The 21,241-nt window shown below is 46.5% G+C and overlaps 1 protein-coding gene across 1 annotated transcript; it reads right to left on the reverse strand.

The window, feature by feature from the left end:
* Positions 1-261: 261 nt before the first annotated feature.
* Positions 262-6,673, reverse strand: HSD3B2 (hydroxy-delta-5-steroid dehydrogenase, 3 beta- and steroid delta-isomerase 2). Its single transcript, XM_033173679.1, has 4 exons — positions 6,565-6,673; positions 6,268-6,463; positions 2,555-2,719; positions 262-1,418 (listed from the first exon to the last, which is right to left on the reverse strand). Exons 2-4 carry the CDS (start codon positions 6,419-6,421, stop codon positions 604-606), a joined length of 1,134 nt encoding a protein of 377 aa, XP_033029570.1. The 5' UTR covers positions 6,422-6,463; positions 6,565-6,673; the 3' UTR covers positions 262-603.
* Between the last annotated feature and the right edge of the window lie 14,568 nt (positions 6,674-21,241).

Here is a 21,241-nt window from a genome sequence, read left to right on the forward strand (position 1 = left end):
GACTTGGGGGCCAGAGTATAGAATCAGCAGAATGAGGAGGTAACTATTTTATGGAGCGAACTAGAGAAAAATATTATATTGGGAAGAGAACCAGACCAAACCCTTCTTTGCACCATATTCTTTAAGGATGTAGTTTTTCCTCACCCGCTCTTTTTTGGCAGCACACCTCATCACCCTTATCACAAAAACGATTGCCACTTGATCATGCTGATTCTATAAAATGGCCCTCAAACTCAATTAAAAAACCCCCACACACAACACTTGTTGAACAGGCCATGCATGTCCTGTTGATTTTATGTATGCATTGCTATTATTAACATTTCTCTGCTAGGTGTTTGCAAGTAACCTGTATGTGACAAATCACTGCTGTCCTTGCAGTTTTGAATGTTGACAGGAGCAGATGGCGGCCCATGAGAGCTGGTGAAGAACTTGGCGGGGACCCTGCTTGATCATTAATGTCCACAGCGAACGAAAGGGTTCTTGTACTCATTCAGGCATTTCAGAAAGTGGGTTCCACACTTTGGCTGCTCTGTTGTTGCTTCCCTGCTGACCCCCACCCTCCTTACTTCCTGCCTCCTCTTCATCCTGCCACGGAGGTCAACCTCAGAGGGTCTTGTTTTTCAGGTAGGCTCTTCTTAGTGGAGCTACTTTGGCAATCCACTGGCTTGTAAGCGCCTTGGCTTCTTCCCATTTGTAGCGAGGTGTATAGCCAAAATCCCTTTGAGCTTTTCTGGAAGAAAAGCTAAATGGGGTATTGACCAGGGTCACAATGTGAGTATTGATGCGGGGAATGTATCTGACAAAAGGCTGGAGTAAGAAACTCACAATCTCCAGCAGCAGAGCATAGTAATAGAACATTGTCAAGGGCAGCGGTAGTTTGGGTTCAACACCAAACCCCAGCTCCTTGCTCAGCTCATAATTTAAGTCCGAATAGCTCATATGGGGAGTGTCATCTGTGATGTAATAGAATTTTCCTCGGATCCGCTTGACCTTTTCTGGATCCGTCATGGCTTTTGCCACTTGAATGTGAGCTGAAGCCATGTTCCCTACATAGATGGGATTTACAAGAGCCTCCTTCCTAGATATCCTTATGAAGATATTATTGTTTTGGATGCTTTCATCAAGATGGCCCAGAAGGAAAGGACTTCCTTCTCCAAAGATGTACGGGGACCTCAAAGCGCATGTCACAAGTCTGCTGCCATCTTTCAGTGGCTGGCCATCCAGCTCCTGCACAAATTTCTCCGCTGCTCTCTTTGATTCAGCGTAAGGAAATTTTCTGGTATCATGATACACTGTGTCTTCATCGCCATCAACGATGGGGTCCCCTCTTCTGTTTGGACCCATCACTTCAATGCTACTGGTGAAGACAAAATACGGGACGTTGTTGTGTAGGCAGGCATCCAGGAGCAGCTGTGTACCTTTACCAAAAAGAAATACGTTAGCAAGGCTGGCTCAAGTTTTGCTACCAGAGGTGGAAAAATGAAAATAACATTTCCCCACTCTCTCACACACATGTGCCTTCTGCCATTTTTAGCGATGACCCAAACCCACCAGCTCACATCGTGTTGTGTCAGGCCTATCTTTGTTAATGAAAAGCCTGCATGAAGCAAAGGTGGCAGGTATTCCTTGGAAGAGGGGCACCTGCTAGGAAGCTGAAAGCTTCTGTAGCTCCTCCCCAGCTTATCCGTTAAAGTGGCTCTACTTACTACACAACATTGCTGGAAATTTTGACCTGAGGCTTAATTTGAGCCCCTTGCCAGTTCAGTGTTGTCCTACCACCAATTCTGCATAACGTACACCAGTGCATACAAATCCCTCACGTGTACTAAACAAACACACCAGGGAAAGGACTGTACTAAACCATTCTCCCTGATGCACTGGTCTTCTACATGCAGGGAGGTTTCTTTTTAAAGAAAAGTGGTTATTCAAACATGCAGTCCTGTCCAGAATCCACCTAGTCCCTCATTTTGTAACAGGAGCCTCTTACATTGAAGGTGGGCTTATGGGAGCATTTCATATCAATGTTTAAATGCAGAACATTGTGCGCTAAGTATTTGCAGCTGAAACTGCAGTGTAAAGTGGAACAGTCCATTCTACCATCTCAAGACTCTGCCTCTGTATCACTACCTCATTCTGCACTGTATGCCACTCTAGCTTTCCCAAGAACAGCTCTGACAGGCTGGGGTGTGGCTGTGTATTCCTGACAGTGCCATGGAAAGGAGACAACAGAGGCCATATTGTGTTGTAATATATCAGCAGGTGGCTGAAGGAGGTCTAGGAAGCAGGAGGACTTGTGGCAAAAGGCTGAAACTGAATATTTTGCCTGCATGTATTGCTTGTGATACCAGGCCACCCTCTCCCGGAAGTTGCTGCTGCTGCTGCTGCAGAAACCACCTTCCTGGCTCTGAATTTCAGCTCCCTGAGGACAGGCTGTAGTTGGTCAGCAGTGAAGGAAAGACACAAATCACCTTGCTGAGGTAATTTCAGTCATCTTGCAAACGTTCCTTTCCAAGTGTGTCCCACCCGGATTTCCCTCTGCACAACCCAGTCTTACCTTTTGTGTTGACATCCCAGAGTGTCTGTTTGTCTACATATCCCAAGATGTCGATGATGCAAGCCGTGTGGATGACAAGAGAGACACCTTGGACAGCTGTGCGGAGAAATGCTGCATCCCGGATATCCCCTTGCATGATTGTCAGGAGAGTTTTAGTCTTCAGTTCTGCAAATTATGACATCAGATAAAGGGGTGATCAGTTGTTTGCCTCTGTGGGTTCACTATAGAGCAGGAAAATCCATACTGTTTAATCTATATCAAGGAGCAGCCAAAACGACATGTTTCTCAAGACTTTGGCTGTGTATATACTCAGGGTTGGATTTAGGTTTGATGAGGCTCTAAGCTACTGAAGGTAATGGGGCCCTTTATATGAGCAAACCAGTGATATTTTAGGGAGCGGGCTAGCAGGCGGGGGCCGTTACTTACATCATAGGAGCCTACATAACACAAAACACTGTTGCTGCATGTAGATTTTATTTTATTTGTTTTATTTGTACATCCAGGGCTTTTTCCTTTAATGTTTTTGGGGGGACCCAAGAGAGTGGGGCCCTAACCTATATCTTGTTTAGCTTATACGTTAAGTCTGGCACTGTATATACTATATCTTGAAAGCATATTCTTTCCCTCAAAGAATTCTGGGTGCTGTAGTTTGTTAAAAGTTGCTGGTAATTGCCACTCTGCAAGGGCTAAACTACAGTGCCCAGAATTCTTTTCCTTTTTTAAAACTTATTTATACATTTCAATAATTTTACAATCATTTTAGCATTTTAAAACTCAACTTCCTTCCCCTTCTTTCTGTGGTTCCTTACATTTTTTATATTTTTGCATATTCATTTACTCATCTACTTTAAATGTATACTCTTATAAAAGGGCAGGCTATTACAACAATCCTGCCAATGTTCTTATCTGTTTACAGTTTGTAAATACTTAATAAGCCATTTCCATTCATTTTTTAAAAGTTTGTTATCTTGATTTCTTATTTTCCCGGTAAGTTTCGCCATTTCTGCGTATTCCATGAGTTTTTGTGTCCATTCTTCTTTTGTCAGGACTACTTCTTTCCATTTTTGAGCAAATAAACATTATTGCCGCTGTAGTCACATGCATAAATAAATTTCTATCATGTTTGGGTAGTTCTGTGCCCAGAATTCTTTTGAGGGAAAGAATGTATTTCAAAGGTATAGCGTATATGCAGACTGTATGTGAGAGCCAATAAGGAGTAAATGATTCTAGCCAACTTAAGCCTTTTTCTAAATCTTTGCTGGATTATGACCCATCTCTCTTCAGTACAATTGTATGTATTTTCAAACCTTGGGGAGGGGGGGGTCTAATTTCCCATGGTCAGTAAGAGATGCCCTTGTGGGCAATGTGTCCAAAAAGGGGGGGGGGGCAGAGAAGAGGCCATGATGTCTCAGCACTCTACTGCACACTGAAGAAGGCAGAAGGATGCCTGCCTCTTTTTTTGAATATTGGTATTTTTCTTAAAAGCTCATTTTTCTTGCATGACTAACATGACCTTGATGTAATCCCAAGGATTCTGTGGCCATGCAACCTTTCAGTTGGAAGCCATAGGGGCATTGAAAGCTGCCCTCCACAGAGTCCCATTAGCTCAACATTGACCAGTCACAAGATTTTTATTGACGTTTTTCCACTATACAGATACAGTTGTACCTTGGAGGTCGAATGGAATCCGTTCCGGAAGTCTGTTCAACTTTCAAAACATTTGGAAACCAAAGCGCGGCTTCTGATTGGCTGCAGGAAGCTCCTGCAGCCAATCGGAAGCCCCGTCGGACGTTTGGGTTCCAAAGAACGTTCGCAAACCGGAACACTCACTTCCGGGTTTGCAGTGTTGGAGAGCCAGAATGTCCGAGTACCAAGGTGTTTGGTATCCAAGGTGCGACTGTACAATAAGATAAGGACTACCAAAAATACAGGCAACTCCCCATTTGCATGGGGGTTGTGTTCCAGTATTGTGCATGTCAGCAGTTATGCATAAGCTCATTACACCCCCACCCTGTTCTGTCCCCTTTTGGGGTCAAAAGTGGTACACATATTGGCAGTCACACATCAATCAGACTCGCACAAAATGGTTACCAGAGTCCTCTCCTGAAGGCAATTCTCAGCCCCCACCTCCCACGGAAGGTAGCAGCCCCCGCCCTGCCCCCCCCAGCTCTCATCCGATATCCTTCCTTCCTCCTCCCAGCCTCTCACCCTGGGAGACCCAGATTACCCTGTCCACCACCCAGAGCCCTCCATCAACCATCTACCACCCCTTTGAGTACACAATCCCCGGATTTTAACAACCGTATGACTTCACAGAAAAGAAGAAAAAGAAGAGAAACAGAAAAAGGAAAGAGGCAAGAAGTGAGGAAAGACACACAGAAATTGTCAACGCCCTGAACCTCAAATTGTCTACAACAAAAATGTCTCAGACTGACTGTAATTGACCAGTATGAAGGATTTGAAAAAGACACTGAATGTGCTTTTGTTAATTATAGAAAACCTTTTAATATTTCCTGAACTGTACTGCTAGGCATGTTGCTGCTGCTATCCTTGGATATTCAAGGGACAAAGGGAAACTAGTCCACAAGTGCTCTGAAGTCAGTCAATTACCGGTAGTTTTTGAACTGAAGGTTTCTCTATAGAGAAATATATGAACAGCAGCCACAGGAGGTTCTTCCTGCTCATTCTTAGAAGCTGGTAAGACTGATTTTGAGCTTTTGATAATAGATGGAAGGATGCCAATGCTTTTCCTAGAACATAGTTAACCAAAGGAACAGTTGTCCCTTATTTAAACCTAACTTCTGAGGTTTTAATTTGTTGCCCTTGCACGTAATGTCCCTGGTGTTTATTTTTCACTCTGGATTGGTGCCCACACATGCCTGCCATCTAGAAACCACCAGCCCTGCTCCCAGCACAAGCACACACGCTGGAAAAACTCGCATGGCATCTGCACATTCAGCTGAGCATGTAAAAAGGGCCCTACATGCCATGGAGACATTATTCAAATCCAGTTGTGGAAACCCGTTTCATTTGTTCATCTGAATACATGGAAGTTGTGGAGATACGGCCCACTCAGGTGTTCGCCTGGAGACAGTGTTTCTGACGAGGCTAAAGGCAGTCTGCAGAGAGTGCCCAGGTTTGCGAAGAGACAATTGCAACAGTATGCCAAAGTATTCCAGTACAACTGCTGCCCCACTGCTACCCCATTCATTCATGCTGCATAGAGCAGACACATTCTACTATCACAGAGCAATATAAAACAGACAATGACCCTCACATTAAACCAAATCACACTGTCAAAATATTAACATGAAACAAATTTAACCATCCCCAAACAGAAAACTACTAAACCAGTGAAGAAATTATCAGGCCATTTAAAGAGCCACCTCCTTCGTCAACAGTTTAATGACAGGGCCTGAGGCACCTTGCTTGGTGATGGGCAAACACCCTGCTGCACAAAACACATTCCCTGCAGGTAGAAAAGTGGCCTGTCAGGGCGAAGGATCCCAGTACACTCCCTGAGCACGCTACCTTTCTATGTGCATCTTGCGAGCTCCCACCTGTGTTTTGAAATGTTTCAGCTCATGCAACACGTCAGTAAGAGTGAGGCCACTGTCCCAAAATGCCCCCTCCATGAGATAACCCTACAATTTTGTCTTCTCTAAACTCCAGATCTTCCCCTCCCTTCAGAAAACAAACACAGAAGAACTTACTTCCAAAACACTGGAGTGTCTCAGGGCTGAGGGCTTTGTCCGTGGCGCGGACCTCGGCCAGTCCTTCCTCTTCCTCCAGCAGCTGGCAGACGATCCTTTGACCAAGGAATCCACCGGCTCCAGTCACCAGGCATTTCATTCCTGCCAGAGACATGGTGGAGAAGCTGCAGCAGTTGACCCAGGGCAGCTCTTCCTTCTGAAAGAGGAGAAGGGAACAGCAGAGCTTAATAAATAACCAGATTCTGTGTCAGGTACTGTACTAGAAAACTTTGCAATGCAGCAAAGAATAACCCTCACCTCTAATAAGTTAACGGCTCAAAGAGACAATAATGATTAATGATCCCTACAATCTCCTCCCTTGTCTGAATTCCTCAGGACGGAGGTGGCAGCTCAGGGTTGTTGCTGTTACTGCCTTCTCATCTGAACCTCCTTTTATTCTCTCTCTTTGCCTCCCTCAGATTGGGTAGCACACTCATGACGTTCCCTCATGCTGCACCCAGCTCTCTTCCCTCTTCCTCCACCCACTTGAGGGGGGGAGGATCCTCAAATTTATTTATTTATTTTTAGAAAAAGCTCGCACAACTGGTATCGCTTGTGCCTAGGTTCCCCCCCACCCCACCCCATGCATTTGCTCCATTCGAAAATTACCTGGTGCCCTCTTGAATGGATGGCAGAAGAGTTACTTCCAGTCTCACAGAAGAGGGCCGGCACCCACTGAGAGCAGATAACAACTCTGCCTTCATCAATGGGCTGAACAGAAAAATAGCACTGGGGAAAAGTTCACACAACCTGCAGCAGAATCAGGCAGTAAAAGCCTTTCCATAGCAGCTTCCAGGATGTAGGCCTAATGCTTGAATATTTGCTCTTGTTTTTCCAAAAAACTAAAGAAAGCACTCGATTAACTAGCATGTCCTGGAGAAAAGTTCATCCTAGCTTTCTCCCAGACAATTTTTTTTCCTCCAAGTGCATGGAGGGGGGGGGAACCCAGAGAGTGTTTACTACCCTATAACTGATACACAGCTGCTGTTGCCAATACAAGATCTACGCGCATTTACGCCTCCCTAGAATACAACCATATGACTTTTGAAATCGAGAAGATTACCATATTTTTTGCTTCATAAGACACACTTTTTTCCTCCTAAAAATTAAGGGGAAATATATGTGCGTCTTATGGAGAGAATGGTGGTCCCTGGAGCTGAATTGCCCAGGGGCGAAAAGCAGATAGTGCTTTTTATTTTACAAAGAGAAAAAGGGGTGTTGAAAGGACCCCACTCAGCAGCTGATCAGCAAGAGATCGGGAGAGAGATAACAGTCCAGGCTCCCTTTCAGCCCCGCCCTCCATTGTTGAATATGCTGCAGAGGGAGGTTGTTTGTTTCCCCAGCGACATGTGACTGGCTGATTACATTATCTGTCTGGAAACTGTAGAAATGGCTCCCTTTCCTTCAGAAGCTGCAGAAATGTGAGTTGAACCCCATAAAAATGGGCTTTTGCTCTTTGCTTTTCCCCCTTTGCAAAAGGAGTTTTGCTTTTCTCCCTTTGCAAAAAGCTGCAAAACTTTTAGCTGATCCTTAAAAAAACAACAACCCAGGGCTTTTCCCTTTGCAAAAAAGCTGCAAAACTTTTAGCTGATCCTCTGAAAAACAGGGCTTTTCCCTTTGAAAAAAAGCTGCAAAACATTTAGTTGATCCTCGAAAAACAGGGCTTTTAGAGGAGGAAAACCAGGAAAAAAAATTTTTTTGTTTCCTCCTCTAAAAACGAGGTGCGCCCTATGGAGCGAAAAATACAGTATTAGGCGGCATTGGCATATTCTTAAGGACATCCCTGGTTGTGACATGCCCCCCCCCCCCTTTTGCCAAATGTCGCACAAAGTCATTTAAAGACATACCGGTGCATACGGATTTAAAATCTGCTCTCTCACAACATTGGTACTTTAATCCCCCGCAGGTTTTTTTTAGGTGTGGTCATTGCACCTCCTGTAAATATGCACTGCAGGTAAGAGTTTTTTTTTTTACCTGCAAAGAAGGTTTTAAGTTTGTTTTACAGGCATTTGCTATATGTGCCACACCACGTGTAATTTATGTTATTAGATGTCCTTGTGGATTGTTATATGTAGGTCATACTCTCAGACCTATTAAAGTAAGTATATCAGAGCAACGATCGAGGATTAGGAATAATGTAATAGATGCTCCTCTAGTACAACATTTCATTCAAGCATCTCATTTGGATGAGGACATTACATTTTTTCTTATTTGGGTATATCGAGGTCCTATAGAAGAGGCTAAAAAAAATCCTTATGCAGAAAGAAACTTGATTTATTTTCCTACTTGATTCCTTACATCCCTCAGGACTGAATACTGAAATTGATTATAGTTGTTTTTTATGAGTTATTATTAATGTTCATATGTTTAACTCTTGTGCATGGATAAAGTTTGTTTTACATCAGTTGTGCTGAACGGGTCACTTTAAGAGCTGTAGATTGCCATCACCTGTACTAAAATCAATACTGTCCCTATCTATATAACCTGAGATTACAACAATTGTTACTTTATGCAAGCAACCACTATGTCATGAGATCCATAATCTTGATATACATCATATGGTATGTACACTTTTGGTGCAATTGTCTATATTATTTATGTTATTTGTTAAAAAGATGTTGAAATACCATATTGTATTCATTTATATTATTTACAAGCATGTACCACTGACGAAGCCCAGGAGGGCGAAACAAGGCTATTATTCCGGAAATCCTTGTCATGGAACTGTGCAAGCTCCCAATTGGATTCCTTGGACCTTATGAATACACAGAGGCACATGTGGATTAAAAACCAGCTCATATTTGGGACTTTATGAACGAACTGGTTTATTGGGACTTCTATTTTTGTTGATCTTTACACTTTGTCGATCTCTACATGCTGATTATGTCTGAGAGAAACTTTTGATACTGTGAGAAATATATTGAAGAGTATTACTTATGTGCAGCCGGTTATGTTTTGTGTATGTTTGTGTTGTTTAAAATGGTGCAATGGAGTAAACATTTAACCATTTCAGTTCAGCAGATAGTATAATGATCGCTCCCCACATCAAATGGGGGGGGCGACATTTGCGTGGTCGCGCGCAGCCCCTTGAGCTCCTAGGCAACACCTGGTAGTTCGGACTGTCTGCGTCTTCCCCCAGGAGGGATACCTGGGGTCTCTGCCTACCCCAGCTAAGCGCCCAATCCCGCCTGGGGGAGGCGTTGCCAGTGGATTGGCCAGGCAAGGGGAGGGACTACCTAGCTCACACAATAGAAGGTAGCTTACCAGGAAGCAGCAGTCGGGCTCCCGAGCTTCTCCCATCCTCCACTCCCTCAATTAATGCTTATTTTTGCAGGTTAACCTCTTCTCCACAGGTACGCAGGCGCTGCTATGTCAAGGCCGCTGTTGAAGGGCCGGAAAGGAATTCCCCTGCATTGGCAGGTTTTGCCTTTCCTGTAGCAATTTGTCACAACTTTGGTGGTTTCAGGCCTTAGGCAGAATCCTTTAGTCATCTTCCTAAATGGGGGGGGGGGCTGAGGCAGTGACTCCACGCCCCCAGTGCGGCGGCAATACCAGGGTTCCCGTTAAAGGGGTATTGGGGGGAAGCAATGACCATACACCGAGAGGTTGTCATTGCTCTCCCCTACCAGTGGCGGCAAACGGGGGGGGGGGCCTCTCTGCTTGAACATATGTTCTCCAGAGCCAGCCCCATGCCCGCACATTCTGGATAACCCTGAAGCTTCCTAGATCCCCAGCTGGGGGGCTGGGAAGGATGAACGCCCAGTGCCTGAGCCAAGGTCTCCCTACATCTGAATCTTAATAAAGTTGTGGCCAATTTTAATCCCATAGCACATTGTCTTGTGTCATTATTCCACTCAGGGGTCGCCTGGGGGTTGGGGGACTCCGCCTGTCCACACAAACGGCCCTCTCATTTTAAAGACTACTCCTAAAAAAATTTGTCTTCTGCTTTGGCAAAATCAAAGCAATGCTAGCTTGTAGTTCCATTTGCAACAAAAACTTTAAATGATACATTTAACTATTGACTGAATAACCTGTAGTTTTAATACAGCTGACATGATAATTCAATGCAAAACTAATGCACTACCCACCCTGAAATAATATTTTTTTCCTGAAATAATTGTTTCTCTGCATCAGAGATTAGTTTTTAGGATTGCCACCTTAGCCTTATTGAATTGTGCATTGAACTATGGACAAGGAAACAATGACACACACAAACACCCCATCACAACTGCTGTGCTGATTCAGAATTGTTTATACCATTCACACTTGAAGACTGAATTTCACCTGCTTTGAAAAATGAACTTCTCTTGCTGTAAGCTGCCCAAAATGGTTAGGAAAACCCAGCCAGATTGGGGGGTATTATTATTATTATTATTATTATTATTATTATTATTATTCCTATTCCACAGAAGCAACAATATGGTAGTCAGATTGTATTTAGAAATGTAATGATAGCAGGGATGTTTCCATCTCCCCTCCCCCCCGAAATTATGCAGCCTTCATGGATACTTTTTTAATCGCTGCTTTAAAATATGTGTTTCCAAGCCTGAAATATAGATGTGAACAGTGAAAGAAAAAATAACGGTAGATAGTGAATCTGGTTCTGCAGAGGCTTAAAGGGCCAAGTTGAGCTTTGTAATACCTTTTCACAAGACTAATGGGTTGAAATTGTTTTACTCCTTACCAATACATTAACATTTCCTGTTGTTTTAGACAACCTACTTTTTTCATCTGTAGCGGGAAAGATGCAAGGGTCATTTTGAACTGAGGAATGATGGAAAGGACACCGATTAAACAGATAACACTTCCTTCAGACAGCTGCAGCCTCCCATGGTCTGCCTTGGGTTAAAAACAAGAGCAAGAACTGCAGACAAAAGGATCGTCTGCGTAAGCGGTTTGTACATATCATCCTTGCTCACTATCTCTCATGTCAAGACCTCGCCAACTTTCCTTCATACCCTTCACTTCTGGTAAGCATTGCAAGAAAATAAAATTTAAGATCCTTTGCTTTTTCCATGCCAGTCAAAGCGCGTCACAATTTTGCAGTAGCACAGGCGGGGGCCATGTTGCGTTCCTAATACCCTGGGAGTGCTTCCACTTATGACTTTCGTCTCTCCACCATGTCGAGAATATAACCCCGCTGACATGCTGCTGGGAAAAGTTGCTGCTTCCCCAGAATTAACTTTTTTCTTATTGCTTGAAGGCAGGGTGGCACTTTTAAGGACACCTGGTCTTCAACTGCAGGGAGGTTTTTAAGGCCCTTCACTGAACTCATGAAGAAGATCTGATGAGAAGCTCCCGCATTCAGGAAAGTCAGGGCAAGGCGTTGTGTTCCTTCTCCTTAAAAGTCAGAGGGCTTACGTTTTCATCATTCAAATCAGTTACAGTTCTGCAGTCTTTATGGACTTAAAATCCTGACACACACAGGCACCTTTTTGTTACCTCCCCCCCCCAATAAAGGACACAGAGAGAATACAAAAACAAGGAAAACAGTCTTACTATGCAAAATCAAGTAACAATTATAGAATCATAGGATTATTATTTTTTTAGAGTTGGAATGGACTTTAAGAATCATCTAGTCCACCCTCCTGCAATGCAGGAATATGCAGGTGTCCCATACGGGGATTGAACCTGCAACCTTGGCATTATCAGCACCACACTCTGACCAACTGAGCTATGTTTATGTTATAATCAAAGTTGCAGACCTGTGTCCTCATTCATGGGAGGCAGCCCTATTAGAACTGGGTGGGCATGTGTAGGATTACATGGGTAATTTCAAAAATCCAATTTACGAACACCATACGTTTTTTCTGCTAAACAAATCCCTCTCTAAATTTTGGCGCCTTTGCAATAGGCGCAATCTGGCAATGCATTGGTTGTACAGTGCAGATGTGATCAGAAAAAGTTCAATCTTACGGATATTTACTCTGAAGTAAGTGTCGTTTTGTTCGATGGGTTTACTCCCTTGGCAATGGGATTGCGGTTGTTGGGCTTATGGACTTTGCTCCCCACCCCTTGTGTTGCTTTCTCTGCATCAACCTTGAACTGTCTGCTGGTGGCTTATCTGACAATTGTGGAAGGCGTCCAAAACTCCTGCTTGTGTACTGCCTTTTGGAATGAACACTTTCTCCCCCGCTTGAAAATACATGGAATTGGGTGTCAGAGGGCACATTTTTCATGAAGTGCGCACCCGTTTGGCTCAGTCCTAACAATGACACAATGGGAATCCAGCACCTGGCCTTCTTCGCTGCATTTGCATCCTCTGGCCAAAGGGCTAAAGTCAATTCAGCTCCAAAGTTCCTTACAGAGATCAGAAACAACTAGGGATAGGGATACCTTTTCAGCCGAAAGGTGGCATTTGCTTATGGGCAGTTGCATGTAGTCAGCGGACTAAGGGGACTAGGCTAGTCTCCTAAATGTTCCTCTGGTGCCTCCTCCCCAAAGGACGGGAAGTTTCTGCCCAGCTTAGGGAGGGAGATGCGGTGCTCCAATGTAACTTCTTGCATTGAGGAAACTGCTAGAAGGCTCTTGGAACTGGACCTCAGTGTCAAGGCTCAACGATGGGGGTTAAACCAGGTGAGGGTAGCCGATAGATCTCAAACCCTCAGTGAGTAAGGGCCTCCCCCTGCAGGTGAAGACAGGAGTCAGCGGATTGAGTGGGCAAGACCAAGAGTGGGTCCAACAGCCAAGAAGGCAATTTCTACACGTGCTGTAGAGGGAAGTGAGGGGCAGATGGGGCTCGTCAGCCTGGGGAGGATGTCCATCTAGAAGGGAAAATCTGATCCTAAACCTCTGCTGCCTTGCAGGATATCTTCAGGAGGAAAAAAAAGGCTAAAGATCCGGAGTGGAGTCCCTCAGGTGGTTGGATGGTGCATTGTACACCTCCTCCCAGCAATTCCTGCAGCCAAGCTGATGTCAAACCATTGCTCTGCTTTCCTTTGGGCTACATCAGTGAGGCCGAGAGGGGTGGTCTTGTCATCTGGGCAGCCCAGGACCTCCACACACACTGCCCAGGCTTGTGCCCTGGGGAGGTTGCTCTGATGCTGTTAACCCAACGGTTTGACTTCACCTTGGAGGCGCACTCCATTGTCTCTCGAGACAGACGGATGCCAAAACAAGGGATATTTGTGCTCCTTTTTACAGTCTCAACATGTTCCCTCATAACTTAGGAAACCCTGCTGAACCAGGAAAACAACCTCCGTCATTGTGATGCAGCATTGCTACGCTGCTGAGTGAACGGCCTTGAAAGCTGTCATATTGGCTGATGTAGTGTTATTTCATGTCTTATCTACAGGACCATGAGTCTCTCCACAAGATTAGTACATCCAGAAAGGGCCCAAGGGAAGGACATAGAAGCTCAGGACAAAAAAGAGTGATCTCAGAGAATCCTCAAACAAATATACTCCCAAGCCTCAGCAAATTGCAGAACTAACAATATGGACTCTAATACCACAGCGATCCAAAGAGGCACAAAACAAGGGTGCCCACTTTCTCCCTTCCTATTTATCCTGGCTCTGGAACTCTTAGCAATCCGAATTTGAGCAGCCACAGACATCCCCAGATGCTCACCGCAGCTGAGCAGAACTACTCGCAAATCGACAAGGAGTGTCTGGCAATCGTGAAGGGAGTAAAATTTCCATGATTTCTTGTACGGGCGGCCCTTTACTGTGGTGACTGACCACAAGCCGTTACTTGGCTTGTTTGACCCCGAAAAGCAGACCCCCAAGTGCTGTCTCCTCGCGTCCTCAGGTTTCCTTGCCGGCTACCAGTATGCACTGATTCACCGCCCTGGGAAGGCGATGGGCCACACAGACGCCCTCAGCAGGCTACCACTACCAGAAGCAGACCCCGACCCGGTGCCCGCGCAAGAGGTTATGAGCCTGGAGCTGCTTCCCGACCGCCCCATTCAGGCACAAGAAGTTGCGCACCATTCCAAGAAAGATAGGGTCATCTCCCGGGTCCTGGACTGGGTGTGGAGGGGATGGCCCAGCAGCAGCCCCATGCCAGAATTCGCTGGCTACACAACCCATAAACATGAACTGTCGGCTCACAAGGGGTTCCTGTTATGGAGAAGCAGGGTCGACGTTCCCCAGCCACTCCACAAAAGGGTCCTTACGGCCCTACACGAGACACACCCAGGGGTAGTGAGAATGAAGGCCCTCACCAGGAGTTATGTGTGGTGGCCGGGGATTGACGGAGAGATAGAGGCCTGGGTCAAACACTGCCAGGCCTGCCAAGAATCCCACCCAGATCCCCCAAGGGCCCCAGTCCAGTCCTGGGAGTCCGCCTGAGCACCATGGTCACGCCTGCACGTGGACTTTGCTGGCCCCTTCCAGGGGAAAACATTCTTCATAGTGGTGGACTCCTAACCAAATGGCTGGAGGTCGCACTGGTACCGTCCACTTCTATGTCCACAGTCATCCAGGTACTACACAGGCTGTTTGCAACCCATGGGCTCCCTGACACTCTTGTCTCAGACAACGGAACCGCATTTACGTCAGAAGAATTCCAGTCCATCTGGGAAAAGATCCAAGGGGGCAAATTTGTCCAACACCATCAATGCTGTATGGCCCATACTGAAAGCAAGACCAAAACAGAGGGGGTTGATTATTATCTATGCTGAGCAACACGAGTCTTGATTATTTCTGTGCTGCCTGCACATTTTCATTTTGGTAGTCCTTCTACCTATACCATAAAGAGCTGGACCATAAAGAAGGCTGATGTTCTGCCAAGGGGCAGGGTTCTTTTTTGGAATCTGGATCCAATGAAACACACAGATGGAAGAAGAACAAAAATATGCTTTAATTTTCTAGATACAATCAGACAAACGTAGCGTACCTGACAAAAGCCCAAGCACAAATCTCCTCTTCTGCCGCCCGGGGCCCCAAGAGAGCAGCGGGAGAGATCCCTCACACCAGGAAACCCACAGCACCCGGTACCTGGTCTGTGGCGAAGCCCCAAAGCCCCTTCCATTCCTTCGTTTATATAGCTGACTTAAGTTTGATTGTTTTCACCTGGCTATCAGGTACCATTCCCGAATGGTCAGGGAATCAGGCACCTGAGTGTGGCTTGGCTAAGGTCATTGGCAGCTGAAGGTGTTCTCAACTAATTGTATCTTCCTCACAAGCAACTTTACCTTGCTAATTAGAGGAGGAAAAGGGAATAGGACATGCAACCTGACTCCTCGTGATTACAAAGATCTTCCGCGAGTTTCCACTACACTCCACCCCCTGACATATCCTATTTCCTTTTCATCCTCGGTGTCATTTGATTGAGTATAGTCCACATAGGTTGCACCTTTGCATACAGTTGCTTAATTTTAACAAACAAAAAACAAGTGAAGATCATGGAAATACATATAATCACCAAAACAATGATAACCGGATGCAAGGCCAGGTTCAAAATATTGGTCATGGTGGGACTCCATCCGGAGAATATGTCCCACCAATGATGCACAGTGAGATCCCCAACATCTCGCATCACTCGCACTAACTCTGCTCCCTCATGTTTAATTTTTAACATCATTCCTTTGTCCATAGAACTAACATTAAAGTAAAATTCACAGTCGTTTGCCAGACATCATCCATGTCCCCTGTCCGGTCACATTCATACATCTGCCATGGATGCCGGGGAGCCATCGCCTTTGAGACAGAGCTGGTTGTTCACACAGCAGCAGCGTAGTCGTGTTCAACTCAGGAGGATTCGATTGATCATAGATGTGCGCACAAAGGCAGACTATTACCCACCACCACCAATTCATGGTGTCCTGGGAGCACACTTGACAATTAGCAACCACTGTGGCAGCGGCACTCACTGAACATGGAATGCCTCTCTTGATGGCCCATTCTTTGGTGGCTTTGGCCCCCAGATGCCCTGCCTTGACATGCGCCCAGCGTGCTAATACCAATAACTCTTCTTCCTCGTCTTCTGGAGTAGCTGTCCGTACTCTTGCTAACCGATCAGCAGCCTGATTGTACAGGGCAACAGGTGTCCCTGTTGTATGTCCATCTACATGTCCAATGTACATTTGTACTTTTGAGAGCATTTGATCCAGTTTTATCCAGAGCTCCTGCCCCCACAATGGTCGGTTGTGGATGCAAAAGCCATCCTGTTTCCACTTTGGAAACCATACAGTCAGCCCTTTAAACACAGCCCAAGAATCAGTATAGATGTATACAACATCCCCTCCTTGCTCTATTGCATGTTCCATGACCATTAATACAGCCATTAACTCAGCATATTGGCTGGACTTCCCTTTTCCTCCTCTGGTCAGAGTAATCTGTTTTCGAGGATTTAAAGCGGCGGCACGCCAGACTCGCTCATTTCCCCGGTAACGGGCGGAGCCATCGGTGAACCAGACTTCGTCATGAGTAACCTGCTCATACGGGGGAGCTTCCTGTGCTGGGGAATCTTTAAGTTCTAAGCTAGGAATTTCTTGGATTTCTTCCCCTGTAGGAGTCACAGCCAACACTTGCTCCTGCAGTGCGCTCACCCCATGAGAACCAGGTCTAGCTCTTTCTGCAATATACCACTTCCACTTTATAAGGGAAGATTGTTGAGCTCTCCCTACCCTGGGACTGGTAGAATTATCATTCACCCAAGCCATGATAGGAATGGCTGGTCGTAATACAACAGGGTCGGATCCAGTTAGCCTAGCAGTTTCAACCAAGGCCCAATAGCATGCTAAAAGCTGCTTTTCAAGAGGGGTGTACTGAACGGTGGGCAATTTACGAGACCAAAATCCTAGGGGGACGCGCTTCCCCTGCAGGCTTTTCTGCCACAAGCTCCAGACTGCAACTTCCTTATTTGCAGAGACTTGTAACTCAAATGGTTGCCCTTTAAGGTAAGGACCTAAAGGCATAGCAGCTGCCACGGCCGCTTTGGCATCAGACAGAGCTTTCTCCTGCAGCTCCCCCCATTCAAACTGAGCCTTCTTTCGTGTCACGTTATACACGGGTCTTAGTATCTGGGCTAGATGTGGTATATGCTGTCTCCAGTACCCCATCAGTCCTACCAGCCGCTGGGCTTTGGTTTTGGACGTAGGAGCCTGGAGGGTAGCGATTACATTCAGAACTTTTTCAGGGATATGCCTCACTGGTCCAGCCCACACCACCCCTAGGAATTGTACCTGCTGAGCAGGGCCCTGAATTTTCTTGGGGTTGATCTCCCACCCTCGGGACCGCATATGGTCAATCACTGTTATTAACCCTTGCTGCACATCTTCCGTGGGTCCCGAGATAAAGACATCATCAATGTAGTGGGCTAAAAACAGGGCTAGGCTCAGTGTAATCTGCTGCAGGTCCCTAGCCACTAGCCCATGACATAAGGTGGGACTATGCAGATACCCTTGCGGTAAGACTTGGAAAGTATACTGTCTTCCCTCCCATGTAAAAGCAAACTGATCTTGCGATTCTGCATCAATTGGGATAGAGAAGAAGGCATTTGCTAAGTCAATTACCGCATGCCACACCCCGGCGTTCTTCTCAATATGTTCTAACAAAGTTACCATATCAGGTACAGCTACGGCCAGGGGCGGGGCATGTTTGTTCAGCTGACGATAATCTACCGTCATCCTCCATGTACCGTCAGGCTTTTTCACTGGCCACACGGGGGCGTTAAAGGGAGACACAGCCGGCCTTAATATCCCCACCTCAAGGAGCCCTTGGATTGTACGAGATATTTCTTCATGGCCCCCTAGAAGCCGATATTGTTTAACATTTACAGGCTTGGCAGGTGGTGGTATCTTGAGTGGGGTCCACTTGGCCCTACCTACTGTGATCGCCCTGACCCCAAAAACGTATCTTCCTAGCGGGGTATAAAACTCCCGACCTTGCAACAGGTCTATCCCAATGATGTACTCTGGTACATGGGATATGTAGACTCTTGCCCAAAAGGGGAGTGAATCCCCCAAGGCCACACGCAGTCTTACTCGGGTGGTGAGTTCTTCCCCTTCCCCATACACGTTAATATATACAATCTCTCCCTTATGTTTTGCCGGATTACCATGTATCAGAGTGACCTCAGCTCCAGTATCCATGAGAGCTAACACTCGCTGCACATTTGCTTTGGACCAATGAATGGTTAAGGGAATGTGTGGGCGCGGGTCCCCAGGGATAGCCGTCTTTATTGGCCTCACCACTGGAGCCCTGCCACACCCCTATTCAGTAGGTTGGGGTATTTCCCACCTATGTTCTGACAAAGAGGGGTACAGTGACTCTGGGGGTGGGGCAGTCGGCGTAACCGTGCCCCTGACCCGGGGGCCAGTCCCCTCCTTTTTAATTTTCCCTGCACATTTTTGCTTCCACAAGTTGTACATTTCTGCAGTGGGAATGCCATCTATATCTTCCTTGCGAACCCCTGCTTCCAATAATTCCAAAAACATCTGCTTCCTCGTCACCTTAGGGGTGGAGGATGTTTTATCTGTCCTGGTGAAGGACTTCTTATCAGTCCCTGATTTTCCCTTCTCCTGTGCTATTCGGGCGCGGGGTTTAGCGACATTTTCTCTCTCTGCCTCCCCTAATTGTCCTATCAAGAGAACAACTTCACCAACAGGTCTCCCTTGGGCGGGGCCCAGCAGTGCTAACAATGGGCCACGCATATGTGAGGGTGCGCCCTTTAACAGCCGCGCCCTCATACCGGCAGTGAGACGCTGACTCTCTGGTCCCTGGAACCCTTGCTGATAGATCCCAGCCTGCAAAGCCATGCCACGCAGCTGTTCTATGGCTTCCTCAATGGTTTGCCAGGGGCCTGGCTGTTCTTCCCAATCCATTGGGGCGGGGTATCTGGCGTATACAGCCTCTACACACCACTGAAATAGGGAACCTGTTGCACCCAAATTAGGCATGCGCAAAAACTGATTAACCAATGTATCACGAGATAGGGTTCCCAATTTTACCAACTCCTCCCCCGTCAAGTAAAGACTGGTAGTTCCCTGGTCCCACAACCTAACTAGCCATTGGCTCAACCCCTCCCCGGGCTTTTGCCTGTTTGTCTTCGCCATTTCCGCCAACTCCTGCTGAGTGTAATCCCGTACTATCCGGGTGGCCTGGGCTGCCTGTGGGTTACCTGGCGGCCCCTTACTTTTGTTGGTCACTAGAGGACGTGCCTCAGCAACCCATTCCTCTTCATTCCCCTCATCTTCTCCCTCTGTCCATTCTGACTCCTCATCACTAGAATCCCAAATGTCCCCACTCCATGTCTTGGGGTCCCATTCCCGGGAAGCAATGAGGGCTCTAACCTTCCGAGGGTTAGGGATACACTTCTTTCTTACCCGCTTTGGGTGTTTCATTTTAGCGAAGCGAATAGCCATAGTGGCAGCCCGCTCCTTAGCCAGTTCTTCCCTCCCCCGAGCGCTTTCTAGCACCTCCTTAAGAATTGCCTGCTGGTCCTTTAAAGCAGCGATGTCCTCTAATTGCTGCTGTACCTTCCTCTGAGAGGCTTCTAATTGCTCCCAAACACTCCGGAGCGCAGTGAGTAGGACCCATCCAAGCCCCCCCACTGTCTTCTGCCCCGCACCTTTCTCTATCCCCATTAGCTGCAAACACTTAGACACAGCCATAGGGGTAGCACCTCCAAACCCAGCCATCTCAGCATCCCATGACACTGGTGGGGTCAACTGGTTCAAAATTTGAGCCACTGGTGCCCAAGCACTAGTGCTGGGCCAACCAGGGATGTGGCTCTGGCCATCCTCATGCCTAGGGCTTTTCTTCTTCCACCAGGGCATTGTCTCCAGACCCTGCTCGCTGCGCCAAATGTTCTGCCAAGGGGCAGGGTTCTTTTTTGGAATCTGGATCCAATGAAACACACAGATGGAAGAAGAACAAAAATATGCTTTAATTTTCTAGATACAATCAGACAAACGTAGCGTACCTGACAAAAGCCCAAGCACAAATCTCCTCTTCTGCCGCCCGGGGCCCCAAGAGAGCAGCGGGAGAGATCCCTCACACCAGGAAACCCACAGCACCCGGTACCTGGTCTGTGGCGAAGCCCCAAAGCCCCTTCCATTCCTTCGTTTATATAGCTGACTTAAGTTTGATTGTTTTCACCTGGCTATCAGGTACCATTCCCGAATGGTCAGGGAATCAGGCACCTGAGTGTGGCTTGGCTAAGGTCATTGGCAGCTGAAGGTGTTCTCAACTAATTGTATCTTCCTCACAAGCAACTTTACCTTGCTAATTAGAGGAGGAAAAGGGAATAGGACATGCAACCTGACTCCTCGTGATTACAAAGATCTTCCGCGAGTTTCCACTACAGCTGATCACTGAAGAATTGATGCTTTTGAATTATGGTGCTGGAGGAGACTCTTGAGAGCCCCAGGGACTGCAAGAAGATCAAACCTATCCATTCTTAATGAAAACTACCCTGATTGCTCACTGGAAGGACAGATCCTGAAGCTGAGGCTCCAATACTTTGGCCACCTCATGAGAAGAGAAGACTTCCTGGAAAAGACCCTGAAGTTGGGAAAGATTGAGGGCACAAGGAGAAGGGGACGACAGAGGATGAGATGGTTGGACAGTGTTCTCGAAGTTACTAACATGAGTTTGACCAAACTGCGGGAGGCAGTGGAAGACAGGAGTGCCTGGTGTGCTCTGATCCATGGGGTCACAAAGAGTCAGACACGACTAAACGACTAAACAACAACAACCCTTCTACCAAATGCTAAAGCAAGCAGCTTAACAAAGCTTATGCACAAGGAAGTCGTTCTGTGCATGCCCCATTGGCATGAACCATGGGGCATGGGAGCATCACTGCGTTCTTGCACAGTGCACATCCACGTCAATGGGGCATCTTTGGGAGAATTTCCTGTGTGCTCTGCGAATTAACTAGCTCCAAAGAACAGAGAGGCCTTGTTAGCTTTCATTTGATCTTGGGCAGTTCAGGGTCTATACAATTTATCTAACGTATTTATATCCCAATACCCTTCATCTCTGAAGGG

This window comes from Lacerta agilis, chromosome 16 (genome assembly GCF_009819535.1).
Source record: "Lacerta agilis isolate rLacAgi1 chromosome 16, rLacAgi1.pri, whole genome shotgun sequence".
Taxonomy (NCBI): Eukaryota; Metazoa; Chordata; class Lepidosauria; order Squamata; family Lacertidae; genus Lacerta; species Lacerta agilis.

Bases quoted from the DNA above. Each gene is read 5' to 3' on its own strand.
- HSD3B2 (XM_033173679.1), bottom strand. From the start codon at position 6,421: ATGTCTCTGGCAGGAATGAAATGCCTGGTGACTGGAGCCGGTGGATTC. The intron at 2,720-6,267 runs GTAAGTTCTTCT...CATAATTTGCAG, and splicing joins GACACTCCAGTGTTTTGGAA to AACTGAAGACTAAAACTCTC. The intron at 1,419-2,554 runs GTAAGACTGGGT...TTTTTGGTAAAG, and splicing joins CTGGGATGTCAACACAAAAG to GTACACAGCTGCTCCTGGAT.